Genomic DNA, 19673 nt, shown 5'->3' on the forward strand with positions numbered 1-19673 from the left:
GCCCATCAATTACTGTCTAGAAGGACATTCGGGATAAAACTCAGCCACAGCTGCTGCAAATAACTGGCTGGGGTTGAGTGGGGCCATCTGCATCTGCCTGCTGCACTGTCACTCTGAATTCTCTGGATTTTTTGAAACATCTGGGAGTGGAGGAAAAAAGAAGGGGGAAGAGACTTCTGCATTTCCCCGGCATCATCTCCTTTACCACCACAGGCATGTGGGCTTTTCCACATTGCTTTTGCATACAGTGTTCCTTGCTGCTGGCCTTCCCACGCTGCTGTTCCCACCATGCTATCTTACTAGAACTGAACCTGAATGGTTTAACGGGAAACCCTTCCTCTCTCCCTTCAAGTTACCACAAATTCTACCTCAGTGGGTGTCACAGGTATTTTTTTCTTGTGGTGGAGCACCAGGTACAGTGTGATCCTTTCCTATTGCAAAGGACTGTAGCCCTTTTTCTTCTACAGCAGTTCCTGTGCCCCAGTTCCTCTCATCCATGGGGCAAAGATGATCATCTTTGATTAAGCTTATTCCTTTCAAATTCTTGCTCAAAACATACTTCTATTGCAACTATAGCTAACCTGGCATCAGTCAGTGCTGAGGGCCACACTGTTCAGTAGTCGTTGGAGATCACTGATGTTTATTTAACTTTGATTTGGGGTCACTGTGCTGTACGCTAGTTAACTATTCGGGGACCTTTCGTTTACTGATCCCAACTCCCTCCCCTTATTTTCTGCCTTTTCCAGGCAGTCTGCCCAACAGTATATTGCCTAACGTGCCCCAGGTCTTAACAGCATTCAAGAGCTCCTGCTGTTGAAGGAATACCAAAGGACAACTCACAGCTGGCATGCACCCACAGGCAAACCCAAGCACTAGGCACCTGCCAAGTTTCTTCCAACGCCACCAAAGGTTCGCCTCACTCTTCCAGCATTTGTTTGCCCACCGCCCTGGAAGAATAAATTGTTAATTGGCAAAACTGAGAGGGCTGCTTGGCGTAGATGCTACATCTCCATTAACATGTGAAGTGGAGTTGATGTTGCTGAAATATAGGTCAGCAATTAGAGGGAGCCGAAGGCATCTAGCTACCGCATCTAGGACAATACAAACTTCTACAGCCATCTAAAGACTTCAACCTTGATGACAAAGGTCTGCTTCCTAGGAAGGGAGGTCCACTTAATCTCCCTATCCATTTCTCACTTGGTCTTACTTGCTAAGACCTCTCAGTTTATATACGAACAATACTAATGAGTGTTTCAGTCAATACGAGCAGCCCTCTGGACTTGCCTGCTCACAACAGTGCTAGGACTCCAGAGCTGCTGACCCAGACCTGATGGGCACTGCAGCTGCCTTCCCTACCTTCCTTCTGCTACTTACCTCTCCCCTAAAGCGGTTTGGGGTTTTTTATTTATTTTCATTTTTGAAGGTAAAATGAGATTTGTTATCTTTGTCAGTACCGCCTCTGTACTTTACTCATGGAAAGATCTATTTCAGTGCCTGGATACTGTTTCACTCAACTGTCTCTTCCCAAACATACCCCACACCAAATATACACTTCTTCTCCAACTGTGTGGTTATCACCTTTTCTTTTTCTCTTGCCTCTGCCTTCCACTCCTCTGTTCATCTGTCAGCCTGTCACAAACAGCCAAATTGCCAGAACACAGGTAATCCCTTACCCATCTCCTTCTAATTCTTCTGCCAGACAAATTACATCAGTAAGTGCTCAGATCAATTTGGGCTTCATGTGACTATCAGATGAAGCTCTTGTTCCATAAAAACCTGAGACATGCTTTCCATTTCTGAAGACAGCTTGCCACTGATGGTTATAATGATCTTCACAGTTCTGGACGACTTAGAGCTTTCAAGATTATGTTGAGCATTTGGGTGGCAAGCGCTGAGGAGTGTGCATGCCTGTACATGGCAGCTCCTGGCCCAGACTTTCTCCACCCCATGTTAGCCCAGGTGCACCAGAATACCCCTGCACATATGTTTTTCTTGCTTGTACACACCACTATCTGTCTGAAACAAGTAAATGTATTGCCAACTCACAGTAAGAAACATCCTGCCTCCAACCCATCACTGGTCTTGGGCGTTCTCAAAACTCATATTGAAGCTTTCCCAAGGACCCTTCTTCTGCCTGTGTGAAGCCGCACAACTGTCCTTTGCACACAATGCTTTCTTCTGCATCCAGTGCTATGACTGTAACAGGCTGCTCTCCCATCTAAATACGCTCTTTCATAACTCTCTTCTGACCTCCAAGCTGGTTTTGTTTGCTCTGACTCTCCCCAGTTCCGTAGTCTGTAAGACTTTGTGCTAATTCTCGATGCCTTTGCTTTTCTGTCTGGCAGTTCTCCAAGCCCTGAACTGCTCAGACCACCTGAGCAGAACTGCCTCTATATAAGCAACCTATGGCTTCTGTCCGTCTTTCCACTACTTGTCACTCCTCATTAACCCAAGTACCCCTCCATTACACTTGCTCATGCTCCCTGGGAATTGCCACTGGTACTGCCAGGAATGGATATCTGCAACTGCCTCCTGTTGAGTGTTGCAGATTTTGAGAGCATTCAGCTTGGCTATTTTAACTCTGAAGATCACTATCCATAATAGAGGCAGCCAAGGAAGAAAAAAACCCTAAAAATTCCAAAGTAAAAAGCAAGGATGCTTGTTTAGGCAAGTCTAACAACATGGCTTTGAACGCTAGCCCCTATTTCAATATTAAAAGAGGGTACTAACTGCCATCAGTAATGAGCACAAACTGCACAAACTCTTTTTTTTGTGCAGTTCCACTATCTGTTTTTCAAAACTGATGCCTGCAGGAATGTTGGAAATACTCATGAGCTCCTTTTGTTGTCTAGCATGCTGATCTTCCTTTTTAGTCCCACACACATCACAAAGGCAGAGTTGCAGGGTTTTTTAAGCCAAGCCTTGCCCTAACAGCAGGCGCGCCAGACTCCCGCTCAGGGAATCCAGCTGTGATCTCTGCTGTTGTACAACCCCACAGGGCCTAAAAGAAATGAAGATGCAAAATCTCTCTTTAAAGTAGCAGGTAGGTGCAGTAAGAAACTAGCAGCCTGCTTTTTAAGAAAAATAAATGACTGGCTCTTATCGCACCTTGCCAGCTCAGCTGGTAACCCCAAGTCTAAGCGGTACTTGAGTATCTCTTCTGTGTTGTGTTCAGGTGGGGCTGGCTGAGATGAAAGAACTTGCGTGAAAATGGGCTTGCTGAGGTGATTTGAAACAAGACTGGGCTGATGCTTTCTGGCAATATTTCAGAGAACTGAGAGAGAGTTTCTTGAACCTTCTTCTATGTCCTAAGGGCTTTAAAAGTCTAATGTAAAAATGAGACTCAGCTCAAATTCTGGGTACTCTGAGAGAGTTATAACTGTGATGTTTCTTCCAGTACCTTTTTCTGAGCAAGACCATGCATCCTTCTCTGCAGGTCACTTATAAAGCGCTTTGCTTTTGGATAGCCTTGAAAGCCATGTAGGAATTACAACCAGGACAGAATACAGCTGCTTTCTTGGTGAGACAGCAAGAGACCTGAGTGGTACCCCAGTGCTCTGCAACAAATCCAGCATGCATAAGGGTGGGACCTCCTAGGTGCTGAGCGCTTGGAAAAAATCTGTCTTTAACAGCTAAAAGAAATGCTGTTAAGAGCGCCTCTTCCTCTGTGCCTAACCACAGAAGCTGTCAGTAGGAACATTTTTACTTGTCAGTTCCCAAATCCTCCTTCAGCTTAACTTTTGGGAAGTTGCCACAATGGACGCATCAGCTCTAGGGTTCACTGCTGTACAGAAGGGCAGCTAATGCCTCACTTTTTCATGCAACATTAAAATGTCCTTTTTCTTTTCCCCCCGTCAGCTGTTCCCAGTAGAGTCTATAGCTGCCCTTGGCCCCTTCCCGTGCTGTGGGTGGTCCAGAGATCTGCTCTCCTGCCTGACACATCAAAGGGTGGCTGTCCACCCTTGGACACAGCTTAGCTCCTTGTCCTGATACCTGAGAATGGGGTATGTTAACAGTTAGATCACAACTGAAGTAGTTAAACTTTTGGGTTTTGCAAGCCTTTGTAGCTGATGCCCCAGCACGTGTCACCCTTGACCATTATAATATTGTTTTGCCTCTGCTTCTGTATCACTGGATGGCCACATTCCTTAAGGACAGCTTCCCCAGCACGTCTTTCCCCTGTCTGACGGAGAGGTGTTCACAGACTGCCCCATCTAACAACAGGAGTTTCATGCCTCAGCAATCAGCATAGAGTAAGTTGAGACACAAAACAACTTTTGAGCAAGCTTCACCACCCCTGTGTGTACTTCATATAGCTTAATAAGAATTGTATAGACCATGCGAATGGGAAATTCCCAGGTTTGTTCCACTTTAGCTTCTTGGTTCTTAGTCAAACCAAATGAAGAGGGAGAGGGTCTGGCAACATTTAAAATGTTCTATTTTTTTAAAGCTTGCTTTTTGCTTTTTTTTTTTTTCTTTTTTGTGTGTGACTCAAATCCTGTATGACTGAGGAAGCTGGCTCTTGTTTGGCTGTAACTGTGTCAGTACTACTTTTCTCAAAGGTTTCTTATGACTGTGGGTACTCTAAACAGAGACTCTTACTCCTGTTCATGCTGCTTTCCGTAGCTAAGAGAGTCCCAGTCAGCCAGAGCTGGCTCTTACATGGGGATTTCCTCCCTATAGGGTATGTCCTTGAATTAGAGGTTGTCATAGCACAGTGAGGATCTTCACCCATTTCTTCTAGCTCTTTGCACATGTGCTTCAAGAGTGCCCTGGGCTGCTCTTCTGCAAAAAGAACTTTTTAGACTTACGGCATCAAAGAATAGCTCCAAGGCACTTTAACATAAACCGTAGAGGCCAGAGTCATATCTGGAGATTGTAAGGATGATATATTAGTCTGTACCTGTCTTGAGTGGTAGGGATAGCACGGGAACGGAGTAGGTCAATATGTATCTCCCCACTACCCACCTAGCCAACACACCGAATATGGAGTGCTACACCTCCCACATTAGTGCACGTGTCCATACAGATATGTGAATATCATGCATGTATACCACCTTCCCCCACACCCCACCCACCCTCTTTGGCTTGGCACTCCTGTAAATGTAGCTAGAAATGGCAGTGGTGCTAAGAAAACTGCTATAGATACAGTACCAGGATGACAGGGTTCTGCGCCTTGGCTATAAAGTCAATGTTGATACCTCCAATCACCACCTTTGAGAGGGAAGAAAAAAGTGAAAAGTGGTTGGAAGGGGCTTGAAGAAAAAGTTTCAAAGTCCTCATTGCTTCTCCTAGTCACTTTTCCCACCCTCTTGAAAGCTATCCCATTTACAGTGTGAAGGCCTGTGCTTATTTTGGATGGCTAGACACATGTCTGTACAATTCCAGCTAGAAAGAATTGAAATCTCTTCTCTGTGTTGCTTTCTGAATTATGCCTGCTCATAGCCAGCCCCAGCATGGTGGGTGGGATGTTACTGTATACACATATGGGCGCTGGTGGTTTCACTGTGTGCTGATAGAGAAACATAAGAAGCTGCATGCGTCTGGTCATGTCAGTCCTCTTGAAGCCATCTCTCTTGGGACAATTTCTGACACACCAAACTTCAGAAACATTCAAGCCCTGCTGTGTAAAAAAGCAAAAAAAAAAAAAAAAAGGGAAAAAGTGGGCAGAAAAATGCATTCATTTCTTGCAAGCTCCCAGGAGAAACTGCTATACCCAGTGACACTTTATGGATCACTGTCTTATTGTCTTACAAAGCCAGAAAAAGCAGTACAGCTCCACAAACAGGAAGTTTCCAGATTCTTTGGGGATATACAGATGGTTTTTCTCATTCCATCACATGTGGGGTTATTGCCTCTGGAGTCACAGCCCTCTTTTATGTTGACACATCCTACTGAAAATGAATTTTAGAAAATTTTTCAGCTCTCTAAAGACTACCTAAAATAGATTTCCTGTTAAGTTATGTGGCACACACAAAAAATCCAAGATTGTGAATAGAATATTAGGGTTATAACCGATCTTGTTTGGAATATGCTGTACCTCTCGTAATTTTTGCAATGACAAACAGGAGGCCAACAAAAAGAGATATTTATAAAACGTGTATGGCTCAGCAGCTCAAAATATCTTCCTCCACCCTCTTCCAGATCTACTCCTGTAGTCACGAGTTCCCTGGGCCTCAGAGTAACACAGCTGAGGCTGCATGTAAGGGCATAGTAAAAGGTGAAAAGGTGATGATAGTTTTAATGGATTTGATGGTCTAAGACTTAAGGGGAATAGGCCGCTGTCAATATTTTTTCCCTGTAAATGTCGACAGGGGGAGGCGGACTGAGGATATTTATCTGAGAAGAGCAAAGAATACTAAAGAGAGAATGTCTGCCAGTGTGAAGCAGGAAGATTAGCCTCTATCTGAGTCACCTTTTACTTTTGGGCATAGATATAAATTTATCCTGTGCTGTCAGCAGAGAGGCATTCTATGGAGAGCAGCAGGGGACTCACTGGCTGAGGAGGGGCTGTGTCCTTTTGCTGAGGCAGGTGACCCTTCCTTCTGGCTTTCTGTAGTTTGCTCAGGGCCACCGCAATGCAGCTGCCCACTCTGGCATTGTTCTGGATCAGTGCAAGGTCTGTTTGGCATTTCTTTGAGGAAAAGAAAAAGTACCAGCAAGACTGATATGTCAGAAGCCTATGTAAGAACTACCTACAGGGAGAAAGCAGAAAATACACGCTGCGAGACTTGATTTGATTGCTCTATACCATAATCCTTTGGGGGCACGCATACTGGGTTGCAATACTGAATGAACACTCTGAATTTTAAAGCTTTTTCACCTTCCTCCCCCTGTGTTGGAGAGGAAATCTGTCATCTCCGTTTGACAGATAGGGAACCAATTCCATCTCCATTTGACAGATTGGGAAGCAAAGGCTTCACAGAGAAAAGAGCAGGTGAAGTGCTTAAACTAGAGCCAAAAGTCTAAAAATCTCAGAGGATCTTGGACAGCTTTCCCAGAAAGAGATGCCTACTGAGATTTTTGTCAAGTCTCTATAAGCAATTTTTTTAGCAATTTCATTGGGATCAGAGCATCAGAGGCTTTGAAAGCCCCACTTTGTGGCTCCATACAGCTCTAGTATCCAAAAATGCCTTTACCAATCTGTCCTGACTGACCCAGGCCTCCTAGAGGGCTGGCAGCAGAGCCTGGGTGTGAACCTGGCTCTCCCAGATCCTACACTGGCATCCCACCCAGTAGATCTGCTTTTCTTTTGACTCTACAAGAGAATTCCTGCTCACCCGGGGAGTTTTCTTTCCAAGTTTCTCTTACTCTGCACCCGTGTGAAGGGTTGGATAAGGCAGTGTGATGTACAGAGCAGTGCTCTGGGAAGCCCTGGTACCTTCCAGTGTGCAACCCTACCACGGATGACAATGTCCTGAAACTCTACCACGGAGCAGGCAAGCTTGGTGATGAGATGTGAGGGATCTCTTTGGGCTCTGGACCATTTGCTGTGCTGCCCTCCAGTTTTTAATGCAAAAGTGGATGAAGACAGTAAGGGTGTTCCTGAAAAAGCAGGATGCAGCCACTAAGCTCTCACCTGTTTGCAGATACTGAAGTGTTTTCCCCTTGCTAGACTGTCAATAAAGTGACAGCATTTTCCACCAAGCATTACCAGAACAGATATGAAGCACACTGGAGTACTTCCCCACCACCCCCACCGCCCCACCACCCCTTCAGTAAAAGGATACTGGAGTCCAGTGATTTCCCATCAGTTAATTCATTGAGCTTCTGTAACATAAAAGGGGTCAGTTCTTTGCCTGTGATCCCTTTGGACCTGCAAATGTAAAGAAAATGCCTGCAGATGAGAAGGACTGAGCTGAAACGGCATCAGAGGAGAAGCACTGTTGCTAGCAGATAATTTATCTCCATAACCAAATACCATAAAAAGTCCTGTAAACAAGCTTCAGGTTAGATAAAACTATGGTTGGAACCATGTTGTGGGCTCACCCATGCCCAAGATTAAGCTGTGCTATAGCCCTGCAGCAGAGTCCCTGAAGTCCTTTACTTCCCCAAGACCACAGGGTGAGCCAAGGGTAGGGCTTAAGCTGCTTCTCACCTGGCTTCGCCAAGAGCTTGCTGGATGGCCTCTTCGATGACCTGGCCTGAGGCAGCTCGCTCCTGGGGACAGGGAACTGCTATCAGCACCCCGCTGCTCAGGCCTAGCCCCAGAGCACTGGCTGGGAGAGGACAGGCAGATCGTTAGTGGTTCTCCTTGGATAAATTAAATGCTGAAGGAAAAGGACAGAGGAGAGTGGGGATGGGGTGAAGGAACCCACAGAGCTGGAGCTCCTGTTTTTAGATGACCCAAGGTCAAGGTCTTTTCCAGATACCAATCAATTTACATTTGCCTATTTCTTTTTGTACAATAATGTTTGTACAATTCTTTCTGTACAATAAAAGGGGCAAATATTTTTTTCTTTTAAAAAAAACACTAATTCCACTTCTGCAGGCCCAGACGGTATTTTTGTAAACACATTAACATACGTGTTGCCTCCACTTCACCACTGTGAACAAAACACGTATGAGCATGCCAAGGTGGTTGCAGCTAGCTAAAAAAACTTGCTTTAAAGACTGAACTTTCCTGCTATTTTATTTTCAAAGCACTGAAGCTGGAGCGGGGGAAGTGGGATAGTTTGTGTTTTGGGGCAAACTCTTCTCCAAAGTTAAAAAATAAGTGCCTCATCCGAGGTGATTTTTGTGTCGTTCTTCTCCAGGGTCCTAAGTAGGCCTTTGCCTTCTGAAACACACCAATGAGTTCAGCTGCCTCCTCTTCGTCCCGGACGTGATATGGTGCATGGAAGCCGCTCTGGCGTGAGAAGAAGGCTGGGAACTCTCTTGACTCTCCAAAGGCAGCCACGCAGACTCCCTGCGTCTCCTGCAGTAGTAGAGGCCGTACAAGTAGGTAATCAGTAGAGGGAAAAGGGACCCACGAAAAGAATGGAACTTTTTCCTTCTGTCCAGCTAGAAACTGCCTTTCTTTAGCACAGGGTTTGGTTATTTTTGTATGTTCCATTCTATTCTGTTCTATCACCAACAGTTTTCAAAGCAAAGAGCCAGACACGGTAACTGGTTAGACAGAATCTGGCTTACTGAGACACAGGAGACACGTACATCCTTTGCTTGTGCTCAGAGCTGATCAAAAGCCACGCAGCTGTCATTAGCACAATACTGAGTCCAAGGTAACAACCTGTGATCTGAAGACATGTCAGGAGCTGACAGGAATATAAATGAGTTCTTTTTGAGATTGAGAAGTATTGATGTTGGCTGTCACCTGAAGTGCTAGCCCTGTTGGTTTCCAACATACCAGACCTTAAAAGGTTTCTCATTTTAATTCTGATTTTATTTTAGTGTTTGATGGATCTAGCTTGCCTGATCCACCAGTTCTGGAGCATTGTCCCAGAAAAGCAAGTCTAATGCCAGAGAATAGGAGCATGGCTAGAGCTGCCTTTGGCATCAATTAGAACAGCTGTTGGAACAGCCCCTTGGGCCTGGATAGATACATGTTAGGGAGCAGCCCAGTGCTTGTACAGCCCCAGGGCTAGAAAACTGTAAATAGGGCTTCACATCCTCTCAACAGTAATTTCTAAAAATCTTAGGCTTAATACCTACCCCAACAGCATGGGGCATTCTGTACAGAAAGTGCAACATCATCTGCTTTCAAGGCTCAGCAGCCCATGCTACCTACCAGGTATTCCAGTGTCCTGCCAATATCAAGGATAGACTTGACTCCTGCAGATACAACAGCAACTGGAGTTCGTCCTAGCTCTGTCAAATCAGCACTCACATCCAGAGCTGTCAAGGGACAAGCAACCATTGTGTTGGTGATTGTGTTCTACTTCAAACTGATGTGATCTGCCCTCCTCAAAAGCCGTACCTGCCTGGGATGCCACTGCCTGCTTTTGTAACCACTTAGATCCACAAACAAATATTACAGGTTTAGACATGCCTTTAGGTGTTGAGATTGAAAGAGATACCGACAAAAAGAAGTCACAAGGTGGGCAGAGGTGCAGCCTTGCACTGTATCTCTCAGTTCTTTTACCACATTGATAAACAGTGTGCAAAAATTTGGTAGAAAAGAAAGAAGGTGTCATGCAGCAAGGACAAAATTCAAGGAGATGGAATATAACTTCAGTAGATTTAGATTTTGGTATTGACATCACTGGCAAAAAAAAAAGTGCCATAGGAGCTTTGCTGACCTCAAGAAACCTCCTGGTCTGGAATTTATATCACATCTGAAAGGGATGGCACCCAGCAGTGCAGTGCACATACGCTGTGATAGGAATATATATGGCTAAGAAGAAAGAATGTACATAAAGGTCACAAACTACACTGCCAAGGCTGGGCCATTTTCCAGAGAGAAGCATGCACCTCTGACACAGACCAGGGCCTAGGTTTCTCTTGTGATGAGACTCTCCCTCTCCTCAGATAAGAGAGAGTCAATAAACACTTTGCTGGGTAGCCAGTATCAGGTTATCCAGCCACTACAAAGTGTGGGAGGTACAGTCAGCTCCTGTTGCATCAGCAAATATCCACAAAACCCCGTGTAAGCAAAGGATAAAAAGAAACTCCCACCCTCTTCAACAACTGACCAATGCTCAAGAGGAGTATTTTAAAGCTTCTGGAAAGGAGATACTGGGGATAAAATAACCACAGTACAGTCAAGAAGAATGATAACCTTACTCTTCTGAACAGGCAGTTACTGCAGGACAGACTGGGAAAACAGAAAGATGGAATTAAATAAAACAGTAGCAACACAGAGAAAACTAGAATGTATTGATTTTCTTACTGTTCTCTCCTCCTCGATGGACGCCTCCTATGCCACCCGTCACAAACACAGGGATTCCTGCTTTGTGTGCAACGATCATTGTTCCAGACACGGTCGTGCCACCAGACAAGCCCTGTCAGAGGACAAGTCATGGTCAGCACCCAGGGTGACACAGAGAATACCACGTGCAGGCAGCTCTGGTTGTGGTCTCACATGCAGCAATGTCACAACAGCCTGCCCTCCCCAGCTGACAAGTGAAATTCTGATACAAATATTCTATTCAGCGAAAACACAGAGGAATCATCGTCCCTGATATGTAAGCTGTTCTTGCCCTGATGATAGCAAAGGCCTTTGCTCCCCAGGGCTTTCCAGCCAGGCGGCTTCACAGGCAGCTAGTGTCACCTTAAGCTCACGATGGCCTGTGTGTCACATAGTTTACATGTAACATGATGATGCCTTATCATGCCAATAAGAATATTCTTAGCCAAGTGCTCATGGCTTGCCAGCCAATCCAGAATGACTTTTCAGGAGCCCTGTTTCAGGGCTGCTATTCCCTTAGTCTGTTGTATTTTGACTCTAGATAGGACCATGTTTGAGCTTACCAATAAGATGCTTTCAAGAGGTTTAAAACCTAGCTTGAAGCTGGAGAGCACCATACTATTGCTGTATACAGAACACGACAATAGAAAGTCTGCATACCATACCTGGCTGAGAACGAAAGGAAGATCTCTCCGAGACACTTTAACTACATTTTTACTGCTTGCCAAGAACTGAAGTTCTTCATCTGTGAGTCCCACATGGATTCGACCCCTTAAAATACCTACAGTGGCTGGCACTGCTCCATTTGTTGTCACAATTTCTTCCACTTCTCTGGCCATGCTAGAGTAAGACAAACCAGACTACAATCACAAAATTAGTGAGGCAAACAATCAGACAAGAAAACTGCCATGTTTGATGGTCATGATTCCCAGTTTCCAGTTTTATACAGTTCTTGTGATTTCAGCTAAGTCCAGCTCCTCTTCTGTATCTTCACAATGCCAGAAGTCGTTGCGCTTGAATTTGCGGAAGTACAGAGCTCCTATTTTCAGGGCAGCAATGTCTAAGCTCTGTGCTTCATTTTTGAGAAAAATCACTTGGTTTACAGGCCAATCTGGTTGTTCAATAGACTACTGAAAAAAGGGATCTTCTCAAAATAGGACCTTTTTAAATCTATTTCCTGTTACTTCTCTGAGATCACAGACCTTCACAGAAACCCCAGGTAATTCAAGCCCTGCTCAACTAACCGGGGTATATTTTTCACAATACAGGCAGTTAGATATAGAATAACAACAGTGCCAAAAAACTGCAGCCTCAGGATGCTGTAGGGCTGCAGACTAGGTCTTTCTAAGCTTTTTAAAAGCTTACACTATCCTTTTTAAAAGCAGCTTCTTCTCCATTTCTGAGCTACCCGTATATATGCTAGGCAATTCTTAACTACTGAAACTACCTCCTCCCCAAAACCAAATTTTTAGAGCTTCATCCTAAGACAGAATGTCAGGCAGAATGATGGCCAGGTAAAAAGATGGAAAATCAATACTGAAACCTTCCTCTGCTTTCCAGAAGCAAGGATGGAGGGGAGAGTGCAATGATTGCTGGCACTGTAACTCAATGAAACACAATCTACTGAACATCAATAAATAAAGGGTACAGGGATGGGCCATTCTGTGCAGGGTACAGAATGCAGCAAGAGGGACCTGCAGCTCTCACAGTAACTGCTCTGAGGAACAGATTTCACTGTTGTGCTCCAATCCTTTTTACATTACAAAAGATACCAAAAGAAACTGCAATGTGTTTTCAGTGTCTGTACAAACCATGCAGCCAAAAAGGCTGGTAGGTCTCTCTTAGAGCAAGAGATGACATTATCTGCTGCCACATTTTCAAGGAAGCCAGAAATGTAAGGTGTTGGATAAGGAGGTAAATAGGTACCCCGTATGTATCTTCAAAAGTCCAGATACAATTGTTTTACACCAGATCTCATATTCTGCATGCCTAGCAACCTGACATTTCCCTTTGCTCTTACAAGGGCTTTGGCTTAACTAAGGATACTGATCCACCAGTTATATGCCTCATTCTTACAACCTTGTTGAAATGAGGAACACCAAAATTCACCACCTCAGATTCTGAGGATAGGCCATCCCATGTGTGATGATGGTGCTCTCCAGCGCTACAACTGGTCTCCCCTTCATCAGGGCTTCCTGTACGAAGGGCTGAATTCTGACATAAGCACCTGGGGATAAACATAGAAAAGCTAATTATTTGTACAGGTATTTACAGTAACTACTGAACTGTTTTATAAAAGGCAAATTGTCATCTTCACAATAAATTTATCCTCGTCTTCAGCTGTTTTTGGGGTGAGTTCACAAAGAACTTCATGAAGACTAAAGCTGTGTTTTATGTAAGTCAAATATTTGCAAAATATCTCTACTGTTAATATGAATAATAATCCTCATCATCATCACTGAGTGTTCCTCTGCCACCATTTTTGCAGCTGTATTGCCATTGGCTACAGTAACATTATTTTAAATGAACATTACTGTGAATGAACTGAGCCCTGCAACCATGTCCAAAGAACATGTTTTAAAAGAGTGGAAACACCAAGGATAGCACAGTAACTCAATATATTATAAGACTATTGTGCATCAAGACTTGTGTTGCTATTTTCTTTGATCCCAGAACACTGCTAGCAAAGTCCCCGCTGCATTCAGATGAGGAAAATGCTTTCCACCCAGGAACCTTTTCAGAACACACTACTCACCATGCAGAAATCTTCTCACCTGGGTGGTCCCACATGCCACAGTGGGCAAGTGTCTTCCCAGGCTATAGGTAATCTTCCTAATCATCTTGTGCATATGGATGATCCTGAGATAACAAAAATTGAGTAAATATGAAAGAAGTAATTTAGCAATGATGTGACCTGGTGAAGCTAAACTATCATTGCTTGCCTTGACCTTGGAAGGTAAACAACCCTTGCTCAGCAGACTGTCTGGAGACTTCTAGTGTTTCAAGCATGAGCCAGGGTGTCAAAGCAAAATGTTAAGCTGCAGAAATGGATTTGGAAAGGTTTGCCTGGCCCATTGTCGATGCTGGGCTGAAATCGTGGTGGAGCAGTGGAAAGGATGAAGAGTAATGAACTAGAGAGAGTTTAGACGTAGACAACCTTTTAATTTCCAAAGCTACTTGCTCATAACAGATTGCAGGCTCAGCTACTGCCACCTCCAATCTGAAAGATCACAAGGAGAAATCTACAAGGCGGATGCAGGCGGAGGAATGCTATAAAGAAATTAATCTGGTTTTTGCTGGTGTCTAGGAGGAAACAAGCAGTTCCACAAAATAAAGGAGCTGAGAGCTGGTAAACCAGACTGTACAAGGAGGAAAGAGCAGCTTTCCCTGGAGCTGGGAGTGCTTTATGTAGGCTCCCTTTACATCATCCTTCCTAGCAGAAACCTTGGAAGCAGAGTGGCAATTCAGCCCCGGCAACAAACTCCAGAACTCCTCTGGTCTCTTAGCAACTCCTATTCACTTTAATTAAATTCATTTCCAAACAGAGAAAGAGGGGGAGAGAGTTGCAAACGTTAAGACTGGTCTGGGCCCCGGGGCAGTTTCACTCAATGCCTGGCTGCTTCACATATTTTCACTGGGCATTTGGCCACATCCCTCCAGCCTTTCCATTCCTCATCCCTTCACCAGAAGAAAAGGATTCCTTTCTTCAGTCCTTTGTACCTATTGTTAATTTAGATGGAAAATTAATTAAAATACACTACTGTGTTCATGTTACACTTAGCAGAACATGGCTCTGGTCTCAGTACAGTGTGTGGCGCTACAGCTAGATAGATATCTTATACGCAGGAAGAGTATTTTTGCCCAAATCTAAAAATTCCAGCTATGCAGGACAGCTTGGGTAGTGTGACACAAGGAAAGAGAGACTGGTTTGGCTAGACACAATGCACAGTAAGATTTTCCACTTTCCAAACCCTTTTTAAAAACAAAAATCTTACTTATGGAATCCTATCATGGCACAAAAGTGGCAGAAGCTCGGTCTTAACGCTTACAACCTCTGCCTGTGCAGTCAGCGCTAAGCTCAGCAGTTCAATGTTCTGGTATCACTCGCTGTGTGTGTACACACCCCTCTCCGGGGCAAAGTCAGCTTTGGAATAAATTCATTAAGCCAACAAGGTTACACCAAGGATCAGTGTAACTCAGCTGCTCGAGTTGTGCTCTGAATTTTAACAGCTCCCCAAACTCTGAAGCACAGCAGCCAGCAGTACCCAAGCTGTGCTGGCAGGTGGATAAAACCCAGCTGGTCACCACCTGAAACCCAATACGACTTAGCTGGTGTTTGCTGGAAACCCAGCCAACAATCAGCCGGGGCTGGTGGGAAGATTTTTGAAGCTTGGCAAGTTTTGCAGCAAGACCCATCTGACCTTCCACCTTGTAATGAAACTTTGCAGAGTCCTAGTGCAAATTTCCGGCAGCTTTATCACAGACCAGCTTTTGTCCCTCCTCCAAACCATCCCTGCTCATCTCCCCTTGTGACTGATCCAGCACATCTGACCTCACGGAGCAATGGCCTGGCAAGTCTCTTACCTCTGGGCGCCCGTCTCACGTAGGAAGGCTGGCTGGGTGCTAGAGCAGTGCCTGGGCAGCCCTGGGAGAAGGCGGGAGGAGAGGGGCAGCAGCAGCATGGGGGTGCGCAGCCGGGCGCTCCTGCCTGGGAGAGCCCATTTATTATTAACCACAGGCAGCAGCTGAGCTTTGCAACCGCTCGCTGCCCGGGGTGCAGGGGGCCATTTCATGACGGGGTGAAGAAAGCTTCTGTGATTATTTTTGTTCACATGGTGCCAGATTCCCCCGCTCGCTCTTTTGAAGACTTTTCTCATTTTTCAGATTCCATTAGATATTTTTTTTTTATCAGTGAGTTAATTGCTCACTAAAACAATGCCTCTGCAGACTGAGCCCCTTTGTACTTCTTCCTAAAAAGCAGAGGAATTGCATTCATGCCTCCCCCACAACTTTGCCAAACGCAGTGGTTAAGCTCTTTCTTCTAGCAGCTCTACCCAGCTCTCGGCCTCCCGAGCGAGGAAATCTGTAGGTCTAAAGACAGTTGTGACAATACTCTATGTGATGCAGACACCTGGCTGCACTGAGAGCACAAGCTGGGTTTACAGAGAAAAACTATCGTAGTCTCCTACTGTAAAGACAATCTGTTCTAGCAGTTCTAGGGTGGTTTTGGACAAAGACTTTGAAATTAATAAATCTTTGTCTCCTCAAAAAAAAAAAAAAAGAAAAAAAAAAAAAAAAGCACCATGATATTTTGAGATCTACCGCACTGATATTACATGTATTTTGATTTTATATTATGCAGAAAAAAACAGAGTTCAGAGTTAAATGGTTACCCATGAAGGAATTGATTTACAAGATAAAAGACAGACACGATTCTGTGTAGCTTCCATGCATAACATAAAACTAGCTGAAGTAATTGCTAGTGTATTGCTGCAGTAATCAGTGTCAGGGAACTGGTTTTACTGCAATCCATTAATCAGGAAACTGTAAAACATAGGTTGTTAATGCAGTACTTGCACTTCACACTTGTCCCTTTCAAAAGAAGTTTCCTGCAACTTTTGTTTAACTCAGCAGTAATGAATGTCTTCTTACTTTCTACATCCTTCCAGTCTCTTCAACTAAACACATTCAAGGGAACTTCAAACAAAGCTTGCTGAGTTAAGGACAATCCACCTCTGACTTCTGCTACCTGGTCTGGAGGAAATTTAATTGCAGGAATGATAGATTTCATCATTAGATACCATAAATGGATGCTGAAGATTTTGTGAATGGTATCTTTTCCCTGGGGGGATGGGTAGCTAGATGTACTGAAAAGAAAATATGTAGGTAAAATAACATTTTAAAAAAATATACACAAATTATAATGATATCATTTTACTTTCAGTGAAATCTATTTGGAAAGACTGCAGTACTACAGGAACCTATATGGGCTATCACATTTTTGGCCATGCTACTGCTCAAGACGATTTAGTGATCAAGTTGGTTGCTCAGTTTCCAATTCTCAACATCAAGATCATCTCAAGATGACCTTATGCGGTGGGCACCCAGTTCAGTCTGATGTATCAGGTAAGTCAGGGGTAAGAGTGTTGCTTGATTTGCCATTTTTCTCCTCAAACCAAGTGGAAAATCAGCCTGTTGGATTTCTAGCTCAGCTCTCCAATATGAACATGAGGCAAAACAGGGCCGCTGAAGCACATTTCTGAGGGTATTCCTGAAGTCTCATGCGCATCCCAAGTATTGGATTTGTCTTTTGGGTTTATTACAATGAAAATAAGAGCTTATATGAGCACTTTTCAAGGGGGTTTGCTCTACTAGAAAAGCCACTGAGGCTTGCTGAACGAGGAAGAGAATGGGCCGGTTTGGTACCTGGCCAGCCCCTGAGAGGCAGGCTGGCTGTGCTGTTCCCGGCAAGTTTCTGAAATGTGATGTATGGCTGATGTTGGTATAGGGGCTTGAGCAGCAGTCAGGACTACAGTGCATGGGTGACTGGCAGAAGAGAAAGCCCCAGAGCAGCTGGAGACAGTTTTTGTAGGAAACCATGGAGGCTGCATATAACTTGCTCCTCTGCTTGCTGCAGTGTTAGCTGACTGTAGCCCTGTCTGCTTGCGGTGACCCACAGAGCTTGCTACTGGTACTTCCCCCTCTGGGTCTCAGAAGTAGAGGTTAATATTAAACAGGTTGCTGGGTAAAATGGTAGCGGCTGGGAACAAAGAAATCTCCATGGCAAATTCCTACTGCTTGCTGGGAGCTGTGCTCTCAGGCCACCCTTGCATTTTCATCTGTGAATGATTCCTACTAGAGTTACCATCTCCCCAGAAACCTTTTCTCCCTCAGGGGTGTCACTACTGAATGCATTAGGGAAATAAGAAGCTCCACATTAATGCTGTCACATTGGCACGTCTGCCTTGGGACAGTATTTTACCTTCCCTGTGTACCTGATTTCTAAGAGTCTATATAACCTGCCACAGTTCTGAAGGCTGGAATTTGCTTCTATGTGTTCCTCTGTTTTGAAGCTTGCTTCTAGGCTGCCAGTACCCAGGAGACGTACTAGGGACATGCAGAATCATACAGGACACACTCACTTCACCATTTATTTATTTCACCTTTGTGTGAACTACGGTGCCTGGCACAGGCTGCCTTGCCAGGGCTGCTATGTAAGGCAGCAATGTAACCAATATGAAGGCCTGACAAAATCGCTCTTTATTGATTTAACCCATCTTTAGAGGCTTAGATACATCCTTGGACTTTCATCAGCAGATTTTCATGATCATTCTAATGGTTCCAACTTTCCAGATTATTTTAATGGCTTGATGATAAAGTATTTAATTCCATTTTTTCCTAATAAGAAATCTGTTTTTCTCCTGCTGTTTCTAACAGAATGTAACAGTGAACATACAAACCTGGTATGGTTTTTGAACCAATGTTTCAGTATTGAACATTGTATGAAAAATGCCGTGTGATAGAGCTAGGTGCAGAGGGTAATTTTCTTCTTTTTAATATGAACTTTTTAAAAAGATCTTCCTGATTCTTGTGGCTCAGTTTTCCATTGAACATGCCGGCTTTCTCATAACAGGGATCTGCGGAACCGAATTTACAAACTACCTGGTATTAATCACTATACTGCTAATTTCAAGACGGAATCAGTCGCTGCTTCTGACTATCAATGCTGCATAGAGAACCTGGATCAGGGTGTTTATGTGATGCCAGCTCCTTACAACCAGCCATGTTCATTCCTAAGAATTAAATGTCTCTGTGCCCAGACATCTGTCTGCTGAATCCTTTGAAGTTCAACTTTTGGCAATCCTTTTTTCTGATGCATACCTTTATCTTGGTTTAAGGTGCCTTGAAATTGGTATGTATACTTCACCTCCTTTTCAGAGTTCTGTTTGCTCAGGTCACAGTTCTGCACACTCCAAAGGATGCCAGCAAGTGCATTCACATTACCTCATTGCTCAAGGTCATTTGAGGGCATTTAAGTCATTGTTTCAAGCCAGCCTGAAACAGGTTTACCTCTTCTAACCTCCCCAGTGCACTTCCTAAAGTCCTGCCATCCTATGATAGTGTCCTACTGTCTACGTTTAGAACAAAGGCTTAATTTCAGTATTTTCTCAAGTGCCCCTTGGCTTAAATGTTTATTATTTTCAAATAGATATGCACAGTATCAGTAACATTGCACTGCCAGACTTCTCTCTTCACCTTGCCCCTGCATCCCTGTTTGTCACTCTGCCTTTTCGGGCTGTGTCTTATACTTGGCTTAAGACTCCTGGCAGTATGAAGACAAGGACACAAGGACAACAAATGGCAGTTGCACAACCAGGATTTATTATGGCATAAGGGCGTGATGTTTCTCACCCCAAACTACCAGAACTGAAGTTTCTGGTGGCCTAGTGCCAATTTTCGGTCTGGGCTCCCGAGGCGGCCCTGGCGGGTTTTGCCGCCCCCCGCCCGCCCCCGCAGCCAGCGCCACGCTGCCGTTACGCGTTCTTCCGGCAGGTGCGCGGCCCGTTTCCCGCCGCTGACTAGGCCACCCAGCCGGCGTGCCCCGGCCGGCCGCGGGCCGTCCCTGAAGGCCGCACCTCATCAGGCCAGCGCTGCCGCTCCTCGCGGCCGGCTGGGGGCGAGGCAGTCCGAGGCCCAGCTGCCGGCCCGCGCCCGGCCCCGGTCCCCGGCGGCGCAGTCGAGGCGCCGCCCCCCGCGGCCCAAACGCCCGTTACGCTGCCGAGGCCGCGCGAGGGCAACGGCCGCAGCACCACCCTCCCCGCACGCT

The 19673-nt window shown here is 44.9% G+C and overlaps 1 protein-coding gene across 4 annotated transcripts in view; it reads right to left on the reverse strand.

The window, feature by feature from the left end:
* The window catches only part of LOC308065373 (uncharacterized protein), a 31756-nt gene extending 12150 nt beyond the window's left edge, over nucleotides 1-19606 (reverse strand). For 2 of the 4 annotated variants that reach the window (XM_080391263.1, XM_080391262.1), the window contains exons 1-12: nucleotides 15431-19606; nucleotides 13602-13705; nucleotides 12959-13073; nucleotides 11512-11686; nucleotides 10829-10940; nucleotides 9728-9834; nucleotides 8791-8917; nucleotides 8099-8219; nucleotides 7731-7816; nucleotides 6497-6621; nucleotides 5155-5214; nucleotides 881-947 (exon numbers count right to left, since the gene is read on the reverse strand). In XM_080391263.1, coding sequence (XP_080247389.1) covers nucleotides 881-947; nucleotides 5155-5214; nucleotides 6497-6621; nucleotides 7731-7816; nucleotides 8099-8219; nucleotides 8791-8917; nucleotides 9728-9834; nucleotides 10829-10940; nucleotides 11512-11686; nucleotides 12959-13073; nucleotides 13602-13705; nucleotides 15431-15723 — 1492 coding nt within the window. In that variant the 5' untranslated portion in view covers nucleotides 15724-19606. Of the gene's footprint in view, nucleotides 1-880; nucleotides 948-5154; nucleotides 5215-6496; nucleotides 6622-7730; nucleotides 7817-8098; nucleotides 8220-8790; nucleotides 8918-9727; nucleotides 9835-10828; nucleotides 10941-11511; nucleotides 11687-12958; nucleotides 13074-13601 lie in introns of all 4 variants that reach the window. The other 2 variants (XM_080391265.1, XM_080391264.1) reach the window with 2 other exon arrangements.
* Nucleotides 19607-19673: the final 67 nt, after the last annotated feature.

The sequence above is a fragment of the Falco punctatus genome (genome assembly GCF_963210335.1).
Source record: "Falco punctatus genome assembly, chromosome: 6".
Classification (NCBI taxonomy): Eukaryota; Metazoa; Chordata; class Aves; order Falconiformes; family Falconidae; genus Falco; species Falco punctatus.